Source organism: Spermophilus citellus (assembly GCF_964194105.1).
Source record: "Spermophilus citellus genome assembly, chromosome: 3".
In the NCBI taxonomy this organism is placed as follows: Eukaryota; Metazoa; Chordata; class Mammalia; order Rodentia; family Sciuridae; genus Spermophilus; species Spermophilus citellus.
In genome coordinates this window covers 180,819,264-180,834,586 of record NC_138184.1, presented here as the reverse complement: position 1 = coordinate 180,834,586, position 15,323 = coordinate 180,819,264, and the positions used below count along the sequence as shown (strand labels likewise).

At 30.7% G+C, this 15,323-nt stretch overlaps 1 protein-coding gene across 3 annotated transcripts in view; it reads right to left on the bottom strand.

Moving 5' to 3' along the window:
- POT1 (protection of telomeres 1) overlaps positions 1-15,323 on the bottom strand; it is a 104,148-nt gene that overhangs the window by 11,251 nt on the left and 77,574 nt on the right. For all 3 annotated transcript variants that reach the window (XM_081286355.1, XM_081286353.1, XM_081286354.1), the window contains 5 exons: positions 14,860-14,948; positions 11,188-11,244; positions 8,006-8,162; positions 5,647-5,852; positions 983-1,118 (listed from right to left, as the gene is read on the bottom strand). In XM_081286355.1, coding sequence (XP_081142481.1) covers positions 983-1,118; positions 5,647-5,852; positions 8,006-8,162; positions 11,188-11,244; positions 14,860-14,948 — 645 coding nt within the window. The remainder of the gene's footprint in view (positions 1-982; positions 1,119-5,646; positions 5,853-8,005; positions 8,163-11,187; positions 11,245-14,859; positions 14,949-15,323) is intronic.

Genomic DNA, 15,323 nt, shown 5'->3' with positions numbered 1-15,323 from the left:
GGTGCAAATAATTAGTTCCACTTTATGACTGAAGCATTTTGGTGTATCTTATAGGGGATAGAACCTGGGGGATGCCTACCAGTGACTCCAAGTTCTCAATCTGGGAAACATGATAACTGTAGTAAATAATTTTTCAATGGAAATCAAGATGTACCCATTTTTAATAATGACTAACAATTGCTACAAATTTAGGAGTAGGAGAAATAGACAGTAAAAGATGCATCCATCCTAAAATCCAAAGTCTCAAAGCAGGACATTTGCATGGTGATTGTTTTTTCAAGTAGTAGGTGGCATTTTTATCTCTATGCTTTCCTTCTAAACCTAGATATTTCTTTGTATATCATAATGCATTCTTTTATCTTCTAATTTTTAGTGCAATCAAATATTTTATCTAATGTCCTGGCAATTCTGGAATTCAATCACTTAATTATAAGTTTGCAGCACTGAAATTTTCTCTGTAGCTATTATCTAAATCCTTGTGAAAGAAAACAAGTATCTGCATCTGTCTGAGGAAAAAAAAAGGTTGTAGGCTTATACTTCTAACACTGTGTGCTTAATATATAATGCTTAATAGAATAGAAAAATCTAGCATAGATAATCCTTGATCTACTTTGGAGTTACATCTTAATAAACCAATTTTAAGTTGAAAATACCTTAAACTGAAAATGCATTCAATACATCTAACCTAGAGAACATATAGCTTAGCAACACGTTCCTCTGCAAAGTGTTAGTTGTTTACCCTGACTGAGAACTCCAGCTTGCTACCAGTGCCCAGCCCTGTGAGGGGAGTACTGTACTCATATGACTAGCCCAGGGAAAAATCAAAATTTACTGAGTGTGTGTCACTCCAGCCATTGTAAGTTGGGAACCATCTGTATAGATAAGTTGGTACTAAGTATCTGCTAAACATATAATAGTGCATGGGACAAAATACTAACAATATAGTTTTTCATTCCAAAAATTCCCTGGGTTGAAAACATACCCGTAGTAAAACACTTTTCCTTGTATAAGAAATGGTGCTGAAAGATCTAGGAGTTCCAGGTCTTCAGGGCCAGATCTCACAGGAATTACACTGTGAAACTTGTTTGAGAGTTTAAATATTTCACCAAGCATACCTCCTATTAAAAAAGAAGAAATTAGCTATCCAGGTTTATTAAATAAGCCATATCAGGTTTATATAATGAAGGCAAAATGGAATACTTATTAAGTAACACATGAGATACAGTATATACTAAAGAGATTAACAGAAAAAAATAAAGTCATAAATTTAGAGATTTAATCACTCATGGTAAAAAATATTAATCCTATATATTAACAACATTATATAAAAATCCTATATATATAACAATTATACAAATATGTTGGGACTTAGTCAGTGCCATGGCACATGCCTATAATTTCAGCAGCTTAGGAGGCTGAGGCAGGAGGATCATGAGTTCAAAGTCAGCCTCAGCAACTTAGTGAGATCCTGTCCCAAAATAAAAATTAAAAATAAAAAGGGCTGGGGATGTGACTCAGTAGTTAAATGTCCTGGGTTCAATCATTAGTACCCCAAATTTAAAAATTAAAAAAATTTAATGCTGAGACTTGATTAAAAATACAAAGTTTGTAAAATTTCAACCATCATCCTAAATTTAAATAAACTGCTCTTTATGCCAGGATCACCTTGGTTCAAATAACCAAGAGAACAAAGATGGGAACCAACGTATTATAGGTTTCTCACTACTAAATTTCTTATTGCTATTAATGTCTAAACAAATATAGTTTTGAGTTTGAAATATCTTTTTTATGACTATAGTTTAATAAAACTTTATTTTCAAAAATAAGTGACTTGACCAGATTTCACATACAATTTCTGTCTAGAGTAGTATGTCCGACAGAAATATATCACAAACTTCATTTAAAAGTTTCTAGTACTTGCATTAAAATAGGATGAAATTTTAATGTATTTCATCTAATATAGCATATCCAAAATATTTTCAACATATTGTCAGTAAAAAGACTAATAAATTATTTTACGTTTTTTCACATTAAATCTTCAAAAACTGCTGTACAATATTTAATACTTACAGCCCATCTCAATGTGTTTTAGTTTCAAATGCTCAGTAGACAAATGTGGCTCAGTGACTACTGAATGGATAGTGCAGGTCTATAGTTCTAAAACCGATCAACTATATAATTACTCTACCCTCTATATCTTTTAGCTATTCTGTACTTTCATTTTGAAATATCTTTTAAACTTTCAGATCAATATTAAATTAAACTATACCTATGTAGAGTAGTTTATGTCATATGAACTCAAATACAGTGTTTATTCATTTTTCCTGGAAATATTATCACACTTCCCCTAATTCTGTGACAGGACAAACATTAAAACCACCAATTTGGCTAAGAAAACAGTATGCTCAATGGTTTTCCATTATTGGAAGATAGCATTATCTTTAGAACTCAAATCCAATTATCTTTTTACTTAGATTGATAATTCCTTTTCTCTATAAGGAAAGAGAACATAATGTTTAAACATCAGTTTTGTGTATTTCATGAAAATTGGACAGAAATTGTAATGTTAAATTGCAAGTACTTCTGGACCTTCAAAAATACTTTTTTCCATAAAAGTAACAAGAACATCAGCAAAAACTGCCAAAATTAACTTTTTCAGAACTCTGGAAGTTAAACATAAGACTGCAACAATCTGTGGAGTGTTTATTACTGATAAATGATTGAATTTTGGTAAGAACAGTGAGCTTGGCTGCATTTGATTTTGTACAGTCCCATCTTTGTTTCCACAATTCTGTGTCAGCTAGAAGTCATACTTTTGCTCTATTATACTGATCACAACTGCTTAAATTTCAAAATCTAAGAAGCTAGCTATTTAAAAGCTTCATATGCCAAAAGCTACAATCTATCTTTTAGATACTTATACATAGCCCCACTTAACCCTGCCTACTTTGCTTAAAATTGCAATGAGCGACCGAACATTCATAAACTCTTTTTCCATGAATGTTCCCTGCAAAATAACATTCCAAAGAACACTGTGAGCATTCTGCCCAGCCATTTTCACTGGATTACCCAACATTGGCTCTGATACGAGTTTGATAACCTTGGTTGAGCTACTTTGGTATATTAGTTTCCCGGATTTTTTTTTTTTTTTTTTTTTTTTTGGTGTGCGGGGGGAGTACTGGGGATATCACCTGGGGATGCTTAACCACTGAGCCACATCCCCAACCCTTCTTTAAATATTTTATTTAGAGACAGGGTCTCACTGAGTTGATAAGTGCCACGCTAAATTGCTGAGACTAGCTCTGAACTCTCAATCCTCCTGCCTCAGTCTCCTAGGATTATAGGCATGTACTACCTTGCCCAGCAGAGTTTAGTGTCCTCATTTTAAAAACAGAATTATAATACCGTTATACTGTAAAGTCATTATAAAGATTGAATAAGTTAATGTTTATAAAGTACTTAGAGTCACATGTGACTACTTTTATGAATTATTACATAAAGTTCACAAAAGAAAACACTTTGTCTTGTATGCTACAATACCACCGATGATGAGCTCAGTTCCCGGCACAGAATAAACATATGTAGAATAAACCAAAGAGTACAAATAAAAGATGGTTAAAATTATATGTATGAATAGCAGTGTTAGAAAGGTTTATATCTATAGGCATTATTACTGAAAGACACATACTTATAATGGGTACAAAGATTCATCTTGGACTATGAACATAGGTTTGAGTTTTTTTTTCTCCCATTTACTAGCTCTTTAATTTTAAGCTATTTATCATCTTCTCAGTCCCAGGTTTCCCATCTGTTTAAAAAGGGGACAATATATAGCTTACAGACATTGTTATGAGCTAAAGATAAAATATTAAACTATGTAGTATAGTGCATGGCATATAGTATGCTCAAGATATTAATAAATATTATGATAAAATGACTCAACATTAGAGTTGCAAATGAATCACATTTCAGAGTAAGTTTTAAATTATTCAGTTTTGAAACTACATATTAATAATAAAAGGAATACAACTGAAAAGAAAAAATAGGAATATTACTACCAACTCTATACCCACAAGTTTGTTAACTTAGATGAACAATTTCCCAAAACTCACACAAGGAGAAACAGATAATCTGAATAAAACTTTATCTATGAAATACTGAATCAATAGCTAAACCTAAGGAGGGGAAAAAGAAGAATCAGGCCCAATTTCAATAGTGAATTCTACACAAACATTTAAAGAATGATATCTGTCTCACTCAGAAAAAGACATTACAAGAAAGGAAAACTACCAACTAATATCTCTCATGAAGGCAGATATAAAAACCCTCAACAAGTATCAGGAAATAGAATCTAAAAAATGTATTCAAGTAACCATTCATCTATAAATGAGATATATTATAGGTATGCAAAGGTAGTTCAACATTAAAAACATCAATTGATATTACTTGTCACATCTACAAGCTAAAGTAGAAAAATAAATATAACATCAACAGATGCAGTAAAAAAAAGCATTTAACAAAACCTAATACTCATTAATGACAAAAAAACCTCAGCAAATTAGAAATAGAGGTAAACATGTATCCTGTCTTTAGTAAGATTAAAATCTAATAAATGAATTTTTAAACAGACAAATTAACATAAATCACAAGGTGATTTGGCTTTTTTTGTGATGGTTAAATGGATACATAACAAACACCAATTAGAGTCGTTTTGGGCACAGTGTAATTACATTAGAAAATTGCTATGTTCATGAAAATGATATCCATTTTTATAAACAGGAATATTTATATATATATGTTTTATAAAATCATATAAAAGCAGCATTACTCCTATGAATAAAAAATGTCAGCAATAAAAATAGTACAATCATTATTATTATAAAACAGAAGGAAGCATTTCTCCAATGCAAATTAGTTATCATGGAAAATTATATAGGAAGAAAAGCTTTAAGGAAAATAATGAAACTTTAAACTTGTCTTGAGAAAAGTTGTATTACATACATAAAATATTAGATAAAATGTGACAGAAATGGAAAGAAAATGAAAAAGAAAACATAATAAATATTTATTCTTTTACTTTATTATTATTATTATTTTTTTTTTTTTTTTGGTGGTCTGGAGATTGAATGCAGGGCCTCATGAAAGCTAGGCAGGCACTCTACCACTTAGGTGTATACCCAGCCCCGAATTTTCCTTCTTTTAAAACTTGTCAAGTTATTCTTACTTGTTTAATGGTCTCTTCCTTGATTTAGACATCAATACAAGACTTTCATCCTATTTTTATGAAACAACAGTGACATCCAGAGGCCAAGACAACAGCAGCTATACAATACAATAGCAATCAGCTCACTATTATTACTCAGCTAAATAATCAATTTGGAACTGACAAGATCACATGCCAGAATCCAACAAGATGGATGAATATAAATACTTAGGTTTAATGTCTAATTTCAAAATGTAGTTCAGATGAATGTGTGTGTACGTGTGTATAATATATTTGAATCTAGTTAATATAACATTCAATTTTGTGAAACTTAAATTACTAGTAGTTTTCATTTATATGTATTAGGTGGCCTGTAAAATACATTTAACGGTAATTAACCTGTAAAAGCAGTATTCTAAAATCCAACAGTTTAAATATCTTACCTTCTATCAAAACCAGACATTCATTTGAAAGTGGAAGAATACCATTATTTTTCACAAAATGAACAACTACTTTTCGTCCTCCTTGGTCTTTGGTGGTCCAGATCTCTGAATCATATAATGATGTATTTTGTAGTTTGTTATCTGGGGATTGAGTTGCAGCATCTTGCAAAATTATATCCAAATTGCCCTCATGTGGAACTTCTTGCCTAAAATCAATGACAATGAAGTATTTTAAAGCAATTTTGGTTTAATCTTAAAAATTCCACTTTAAGAAAGCATCCAATTAAAATTCCATTTTTATATACAGATCAATTAATCTATTTTTTTCTTAAATTAAGAAATAATTCACTGTGCAAATCAAGTAATTTTATTCAATAGATATCTGGTATTTTGTGGCTAAGCAGATCTATACCATCATTTCATTAACCACTGCCTAATTTTGAATGATTACTTACAATTATTTTTTTTTATACCAATCTGTTCTCCTCTGTAAGGAATGTGAAAATTACCAGTGGGAGAAAAAAAAAAAATGCAGCAACTCCGTTTCCCTCTCTTTATCCAGTTAATCTCACTTTCATAGAGCATATACTTTCAACCAATCTTAAACTTCCTTTAATAATTAGTAATTAAGTCACATGGTTAAAGTATCATAGTGTAGAAATGGCATAGTTTGGAATCAAAAGGTCTATGTGCCTGTCCTGGTTCTGTTGTCAATTAGCTGTATAACTTTATCTCATTTGTTTAAAAGGGGATTATAGATAGGGGCTTTGCTTTAAAGAGCTGTAGGATTAACACAGAAAGGTAGATTACCTGTAGGCAGATAGGAATAAGGGCCTTTGGGGAGGTGGGAGGAAAGAGACCTGGCCATCCTACAAGGAGACACTAGGCCTTGAGAACATTCTGTGGCTACTTCTGCCAGCCTCAACAGTAACTGCCCTTCCTTAGCTACCCTTATCAATAGCCAACCACAAAATCTACTCTTATCCCAAGCACTTTCTATTCAACTAAAGGACCAAATCCCAAGGTTGAGCCTGTCCTCTTAATTATGTAAATAAGGGATTAAACATATACACTTTGGATTGGTTTATTCAACCAGAGCTTAAAGAGCTTGACTGCTCCATTCTTCATTTATATAGGTTCCACCAATCACCTACCAGGGGCCATCACACATGCCTTTAAAAACCCCCAACAAATAGCCAGCAGTACCCTCCCTTAGGACCACTCCTGTACTGTGGGAGCCTTTTCTGACTTAGATAAATCTTGCTACTCTACCCTCTACTTTTTGTGTGGATCTCATTCTTGGAATCTGAGAGACAAAGAACACACTTAACATCATGCTCCATGCAACATGATTATACACAGAATTTAATGATCCAAAATTTGATAATATTTCAAGAATTAAGTAAAATATTTACATATATTTTAATCCCAACTACCATTCAAGGTCTAATGGGTCCAACATGTAATTTAAAGATATTTGATGATCAAAAACCACTCCAAACAGTATTATTCTTAGATTTTAGAGGGAAAATATGTATATTAATGTACACAGAAATTACTAAATAACATAGCAACACAAATATATATGGTCATGTATATAATGTGCATCATAGTACACTACAGAGAAAGCTTGATTTTTGGTATCCAAATATACATATCCATCCATTAGCTACTTTTCATTAACATCATTTTATATATTTAGAAGACAGGTAAATTGCATTAAAAATATGAACAAAAATTTAAAAAATAACTTTCCAACTATCTCTTGAGCTGAGTACATATTAACAAGATTACAAAACAGTCCTATGCATACCTGCATTTGTTTACTTACTTATTTATGATTAATGTTTGTAGTAAAGACACCAAGAAACTGAGAACTTCTTAATTTCTGCACAAAATTTAAATTGTGCTTTTTATATTATAGTTATTAACTAGACAGAAATATTTCTAACAAGAATTCTGTATCACTTAAGTAGAAATACCAATTACCTACATTTTTTTCAAGAATTCCAGTTAAAACAGATTTATATTTACATATACATTTTGTAACAAAGGAGAAATTCTCCCGAAATACTTTTCTAATTTATTATTTTCATAGGCATTCATCAGAACTAAGGTGAAGTTCAGATCTAAAAATAGCACATATTTTTATTTATTATTACTAAGAACGAACTGAAAGGAAATATAAGGGAAAAAGAATGAATCGGAAGAATCTACTCTGAGATTGTACATTTCCCTTAAAAACATTCTTTCAAAATACTATAAATGAAATCACAATTGATCATTATCAGGACTTAAAAATATGTATGTGTAATGCTTATATACAAATAACATGATAACTTTATTTTGGAATACTTACAGTGAATAACATTTAGGACAATGAAGTTTGACAGACTGAAAAAGTTTTCTGGGCTTATAGGATCTCAGTTTTGCTCGGATTCGATATTGTTGAGGAGCTTTTTGTTTCAAAATTGCACATAATGGTGTTTTCTCCAAATACTGATGATCTGTAAGTACTGTACAGAATTTTTATATTAAATCAGAATAGCTTACAAGAGCCTTAAGTGTATTCATGACATCCCCCAGAACCAAATATACACTATAAAACCTAATTAACTTACACATTGTTAACTGTCAGTTCCAAGAAAGCAGAAGTCATATTATTCCTGGATGCATACCCATAAGATTTAGGCAGCATTGTCATGCAGATAACATTACTATTGAAAATTGGGCAGGAGTTGGGGGAGGAGAGTGAGACCAGAACCTTGGTGGCAAATGCCCAGCAGGAAGGCCAGGAAGGCACACAATAGGTATCCAACAAATATACTGAGTAAATGCCAAATACTTCATTCATGAAATAATTTGTCTAGTAAGTGTACACTAAGTATTTTTATATGAGACTAAAAGTGATTTCTTGGCTAACTTAAGGAAAACAGTAAAGTTTATTTCATCAAGAAAATGAGTATGTTACCTGTGAAACATTTTAAAATATTCACTATAATACTGATATCTGCAACAACTCTCTATCAGGTAACAGCTTAAGTTGTGTTTGACATTGTTCAACAGAATATAACAAAACACATTTGCTCAATATTATTTGCCAGACAAGTTCTTCTCCCTGATATTTAAGACAAGAGACTCTTTCCAGAACTTTTATTTATAATAAACAATTCCAAGAGTGACAAGGGACATTAAGGAATACCAAATTGTCATGGTGGTGGTAAAGTACAAGAAGGAAAAGGAGTCAGATGGGAAGGAAATGAATGAGGAAGGTGAAGAGAGGAAAAGGAGGGAAGGAGGAAGATGAGAAATAGAAGAATTAGATTGGAAAAAAAGTCAGACAAAAGCAATAGAGGCTTAGCCTGGTTTCCTCAGCTGATGGTGGAAAGGTCTGGGATAGCAGCGGTCAGTTTATACAGGGATGAGTACAAAATTGCTGGTGACCCTCAGTGTAAGAAAGCAACACTTACTCTGCCTGCAAAATTAGTTAACACTTTTCTATTTTAGAAAATAGAATGGATGCACACAGTTTGACACTCAAATGGCTAGGAGCATTACTTCCTATATCCAGCTTTAATCCAACTAAAGCCTCACTGAATAAATTTGCCTTCAAGGAGGTAAGAGGCCAAGAGTTTACAGTGGAATAGTTTTGCTTTAAAAAGCAAAAGGCCAAAGTAGATGCAATCAGTTTAGTTTAAAATTGGCACTTGCTTCAATTAATACTGTGAGACAAAGTTTTTAACTTTTTATTTAAAACTTTCAAACTTAAAGAAAATTGCAAAAGTAATACAAAAACCCTCTATATTCCCTTTCCTAAGCTTTTGTCACATTTAACCTTGTCAGTCTGCCTTTATCTCTCTGCATATGTATTTTTATTAATGAAATAATTGAGAATAATTTTTAGATATCATGCCTCCTTCCCCCAAATACTTTAGTGTGTATTTCACAAGAACAAGATCTTTCAATGACATAGTTACAGTGCAATTTTCAACATCAAAACATTTAATTTAATAGGTATTATTCAAAATTTTCTAACTATTTCCAAAAAGTTCTTTTCAGCATTTTATTATTTGGTTCAGAGTCCAATCCTGTTTTTATTTTTTGACATTTATTTGAGAAGTTCAGGCCACTTACTTTGTAGAATAAACATTAATTTGGGTGTGTCTTGTTTTACTCTCAGGTTCAAATACAAGTTATACATTTTTGGCAAAGACAATATCTGTGATAATGTGTGCTGCTCAGTGCATCCATCAAAGGACATATAATACCATTGTTTCCATTATTGGAGATATAACTTTTTTCATTTGATTTAGGTGATTAGTCTGCTATAAATTTACTATTTTGCCCCCTCATAATTGGTAAAGAGGTACCTAAGAAAAAGCAAATATGCTACGCTTCATCAAATATTTAGGACCTAACAGCTTAGGAGCCGCTGATTCACAATTAAATCAATAATTACTAATATCATTGCAAAATGATGGATTTTTTTCTAATTTAATTGTTTTTTTTTTGTATTTATTAGTACTCATATGTAGTAGTCATTTCTCCATAAGAAAGAGATTTCCATTCAACCCCATTTATTTACTGTTGTTTGTTATCAACATGGGCTCATACAATGAGTTCTAATCCATCACTAATATATATTTTGATGCTCAAATTGTCCTAGATTTGACATGTCCAAACATTTATTTGAGAATTTCCTTATTTTCTGGTACTCTAAGATATTTCAAATTTATCTTATTCCCTTGTCCTAGCCCCGGATCTGCTATTTCTCTAAGGAGCCCTTGCATATTTTTAAACCAAAATCTGTAGACTGCTTATACTTATTGTTAGTGGAATACCCTTGCCTCTGTGCCCTTTCATGGATACAGGTGAGCATATGTGCATATAGGTTGATACTGGTGTATACACATACATGTACTTTTATATGAATATGTATACATGTAAATATATGGATACACACACACACCCCTGTCACCATTTCTATAGCTACATATAAAATCATGCCATGATTACATGGCATCTTTGGTTCCAATACAACACCAAGTTTTATTAAGTGTTCTCTCATTCCATATTTTGTATTCCCTTTCTCTCATATGAGAAACTCATATCTTTATAATAGTATATAACATTTAATTAAACTGTGTTTAATAAGTTCTGTGGCATGTTTTAAGAAGTTCCTTATCTAACACTATGAGAGACATAGTGTGATTAAAATTAATGTCATATAATATATTCTGTATCCTCAAACTAAAAATAAACCCTGATATACTGTTATATTGTACAATGATATTTTTTATAAATAGTAAGAGACACATGATTTAAAACATATATCCAATCAGAGACAGGTTCTGCATGGGTTACATTTTATGCTGTATAGGATGAGGTAGAGGAATAAAAGTTAAATGCAGACCTATTTTTGTTTTATGATATCTACTCTTACTATTAGGCAAGAAGGAATTAGTTAAGTGTAAGAGCAAACTTTAAGATGCTCATTACTGTAGTATTGTTCCTTATCTCAAAAACGATAGTTGATCTTACTTGTAGCAGACAGCTGTTGGCATCTTTCTACTTCATATAGTGATACTGATCCAGAGCCTACAGGAAGAAGAAAAAAAAGAAAGAAGAAGAATTACAAATTTACTGTGGCACTGAAAACTATAAAACATTATTGAGAGAAATTGAAGAATACCTAAATAAATGTTGACATAAGTTATCATCATGATTTGCTAGGCTTGACAATGTTAAGATACCAATTTCCCCCCAAATATTTTGCAGATTAAATACAATTCTAATCAAAATTGCATAGGCATTATTACAGAAATTGCTAATCAGATTCTACTACTTAAGTGGAAATGCAAAGGACCTAGAATAGTGAAGAAAATCTTGAAAAAGAAAAACACTGCAGGATTTATAGTAAATGACTTTAAGACTTACTATAAAATTATAGTAATCAAGTCAACATAGTACTGGCATAAAGACTGACAAATTAAATTAATTAAATATATAATCTATAAATAAAGCCACATTTACAGTGGTGATTTTTGACAAAGACAACATGATAATTCACAGGATAAGCAGAAATAGCTTTGGAACAATTGAAAATTCATATGGGAACAATGGATGCATCCTTCACACTATACTAACATGTAAAGAACAGAAAACAGAAATAAATCTATATTTACATCCATTTGACTTCTGACAAAGACACTGAAGTAATCTAAACAGGAAAAAGGAAATAAACATTGCTATAAAAACTAGAAATTCTTACTTAAAAGGAAAATGTCTACTTTACACTATACCACAAAGTGTTAAGAAAAGAATAAATTACAGATATATGCAATAGTGCAGATAAATCTCAGAAACATATTTTGTGTAAGAGAATAGATAACTCATGATTCCACTTATTTGAAGCTCTAAAACAGAAAAGTATGCAGAATGTGAATTATTCATGTTTATATATCAGGTAAAACTCATGTAGTAGTACATGAAATAATTGGTTGTCATTTCAATTAATGTAAATTTATCTTAAAAATAATCTTAAACAATTATTGAATGTTAATGACGAGTATTCATACTTAAGTGTTTAGAAGGCTTGATATCTGAAACTTACTTTAAAATGAACCAAAAAATAGAGACTAATAAATGAAAGGAGGAATGGAGAGAGACCAATATGTAACAGAGCAAATAAAATAAAATATGAATCAGAGAATCTAGGTACTGAGTATATAATATTCTCTCTACAATTGTTTTAACCTTGTTGTATGTTTTAAAAATTCTTAATATATCAAAAAATACGCCATGAAAATGAAGAAGTGGATAAATCAGTAAGTTTATTAAATGTAATACAATGACAAATTAAATTAAACAGCATTAAATAGGATATTACTTTAATAAGCAAAAGTAGAAATCAAACCAATAATTTGTAAAATACTATCTAATTTATAAAATGAGGAATTTAAGACAAGTATATTTTACAATTGCTTTATTTTCCATTCTATTATATATAGCAGTATATTATTTATTTTATGGAGCATCATATACAACACATGCATGACTAGCCTTTCTTCTTCAGCATCACTAATGACTAACACCAAAAAACAAGAGAACTCGGACAGATATCTCAAGGTGACGTGGTACAATTTCAATGAATCTAATTTATTTATTAACATCTACCATTCCAATATGAAGTGTAAACAATGCAGAAACCATAAAAGCAGATGAATGAGAAAATATGCAAAATATATATATGGTCTACCATCAATTGATAAAAAAGGTAAAAGAATCCAAAAGAAAATCACATAGAGTAAGGACAGAAAATTGAAAGAAAAAAAAATAAATAAAAAGAGCTTTTAATTATATTGAGATTTCCAAATGCTCACGAAAATTAAGTAAGACATTTCCTTTTACCTAGCAAATTGTCAAGAAATTATACACATTGTTTAACCTCCAGAACTGTGAGGTCGTGGAGGAAAGGACATTATCCTATGCTGTTATTCACGTACAAATTCTGATGACCTTTTCTGTAAGAAATTTTGTGGTATCTATTAACATAAAATATATGTCTACCCTTTAATATATCAACTCCACTTGTAGGAGTTGGTTTTTTTTTAAGAGAAGTAAAAGCATAAAAGTAAATGTGTTTAATATTTATTCAAACACTACATGCAATTACAAAGCACTTGTTGACAACCTAAATGTCTACCAAATGGAGAATGGCTAACTAAATATCGTTATGCCTGTATAATACAATACTATGTGATTACTAAAATAATGAGTTTAAGCTATATGAATCAGTGCAGAAAGATGTTTAAAATATACTGTTAAAAAAGCAACTATTATAGCATGATTCCATATTGGTAATAACTTAAGAAAGAGGGAAGTTTTATTTCTTTATGTTAGGTATATCTTTAGAAATATGAAGGTATTGAAGGAATCACATTAAACTATTAACCTTATTTCAGGGAGAAAGGCATAGAGGTGGATATAGGCATACAGACAAGTATTCAATTTGATATTTTGAATATTACTGTGTAATTTAAAAACAAAACACTTTTAAAAGGAGAAAAGAGATTGCAAGAAAGTATAACTACAAATTACACTATATCTAAACGATGTCAATTGTAAAAAATGGTCTTTTAATGGTAGTGTGAATAGTTATATATTACGCTAAAATGCCATTATTGAGGTGACAGAAATGGGAAGAGTTTTAAGACAGAATGAGAAATAAATTTAAAAACAGAACGTCAAATATACCCTATATTTGAACTTGATTTGCTTTATCATCAGTCAATAAGTAAGTATCTGTGAACAAATTACATGATGCCTGTTACTCAGAGCCTCAGTTTCCTTTCTGTAAAAGAGCGAAAATAATACATCTTACAGGCAGTTGTCAGGATTAAAAAAATAATGGACACAGGCATTTACTAAGTGTCTATTACGAAATGCATGCTAATTTTAGACTACTAGTGGTATAGCCAGAGAGTAAACACCCATAAAACATTTTTTTTTTTTTTGGATTATAGCAGGATAGGAGTTAAACTGTTAAAAAATATCAGACTAAAAACCTGATGTACATTCTATAGGTCAGAATGTACAACCAGATATTAAGCCAAAGTGGAAAAGGAGAAGAAATGTTGCACGCTGAACAGTTTTAAAGTTCAGACTTGAACAGGCATCTATTCAGGTAGACAAAAATATAAACATACAAAAGTATAATAATTTGATAGCATCTTATAATTAGATTATGGAAACTATGTATACATCTAAGATGTATATGAGCAAAAAATTATAGGGGTTTTTGATTTAAAGCAGCACAATCAATAAAGCAGCACAATCATCCTTTGTTCATTTTAGAAACTGAGAAGTAAAAGTAGTTGCCTAGAAAATAATACAGAATTTTTAATGAATACACACATTTTATATATATATACATCATAAATCAAGCAGTCACTATCACTCTAATTTGGAAATGTAATTATAAATTTAGGAAGAACCATACTTAACTTTTCATAGGATACAGATGAATGTTTAGGGTGTTCTATTATATTTTTATATATATATAAAAAATATATACATAAATATACATATATATATTTATACACACATATAAATAAAACAAGAGATAGAAATAGTGAAATATTAAAGAAAATAATTATACTGATGTAGCAATTTATCAGGAACTAAACTGTCAAAGTTAAAAACTGTCCTTACTTGAAAGGGCTGGAAAGCTGTCCTCATGTTCTGATTGAGAGATAATATCTGAACGCTGAGTAGCTGTCAAATCTGCAGATTCTAAAGCTCTAAAATGGAAAGAATATAATTTCAAATTTGATAACACAAAGTCAAAACAGCAAGGTTAGCTCCAACCACAAAAATCCAGGATTCCACTGTAATTACTTATTCAATTTTCTGTGTATTCTCAGTAAATAGTCTACAGCTTCCATTAGATTATCTGAGGGTTCCAAAGCCCCCATAATTAAAAACCCAAGGTTAGAAAGATAAAAGTGGAACAGAAAGGCAATGAAATACTATAAACAAAAATATTCTGGCAATTTAATAGACATTCGGAGTCAGAACAATCTCACTGTAGATTCAAGAAATGAAATAATGAAATGCTATGTTGTTATATATTGCAATACAAATAAAAATGACATAAAATTAGTAAAATAGATTTT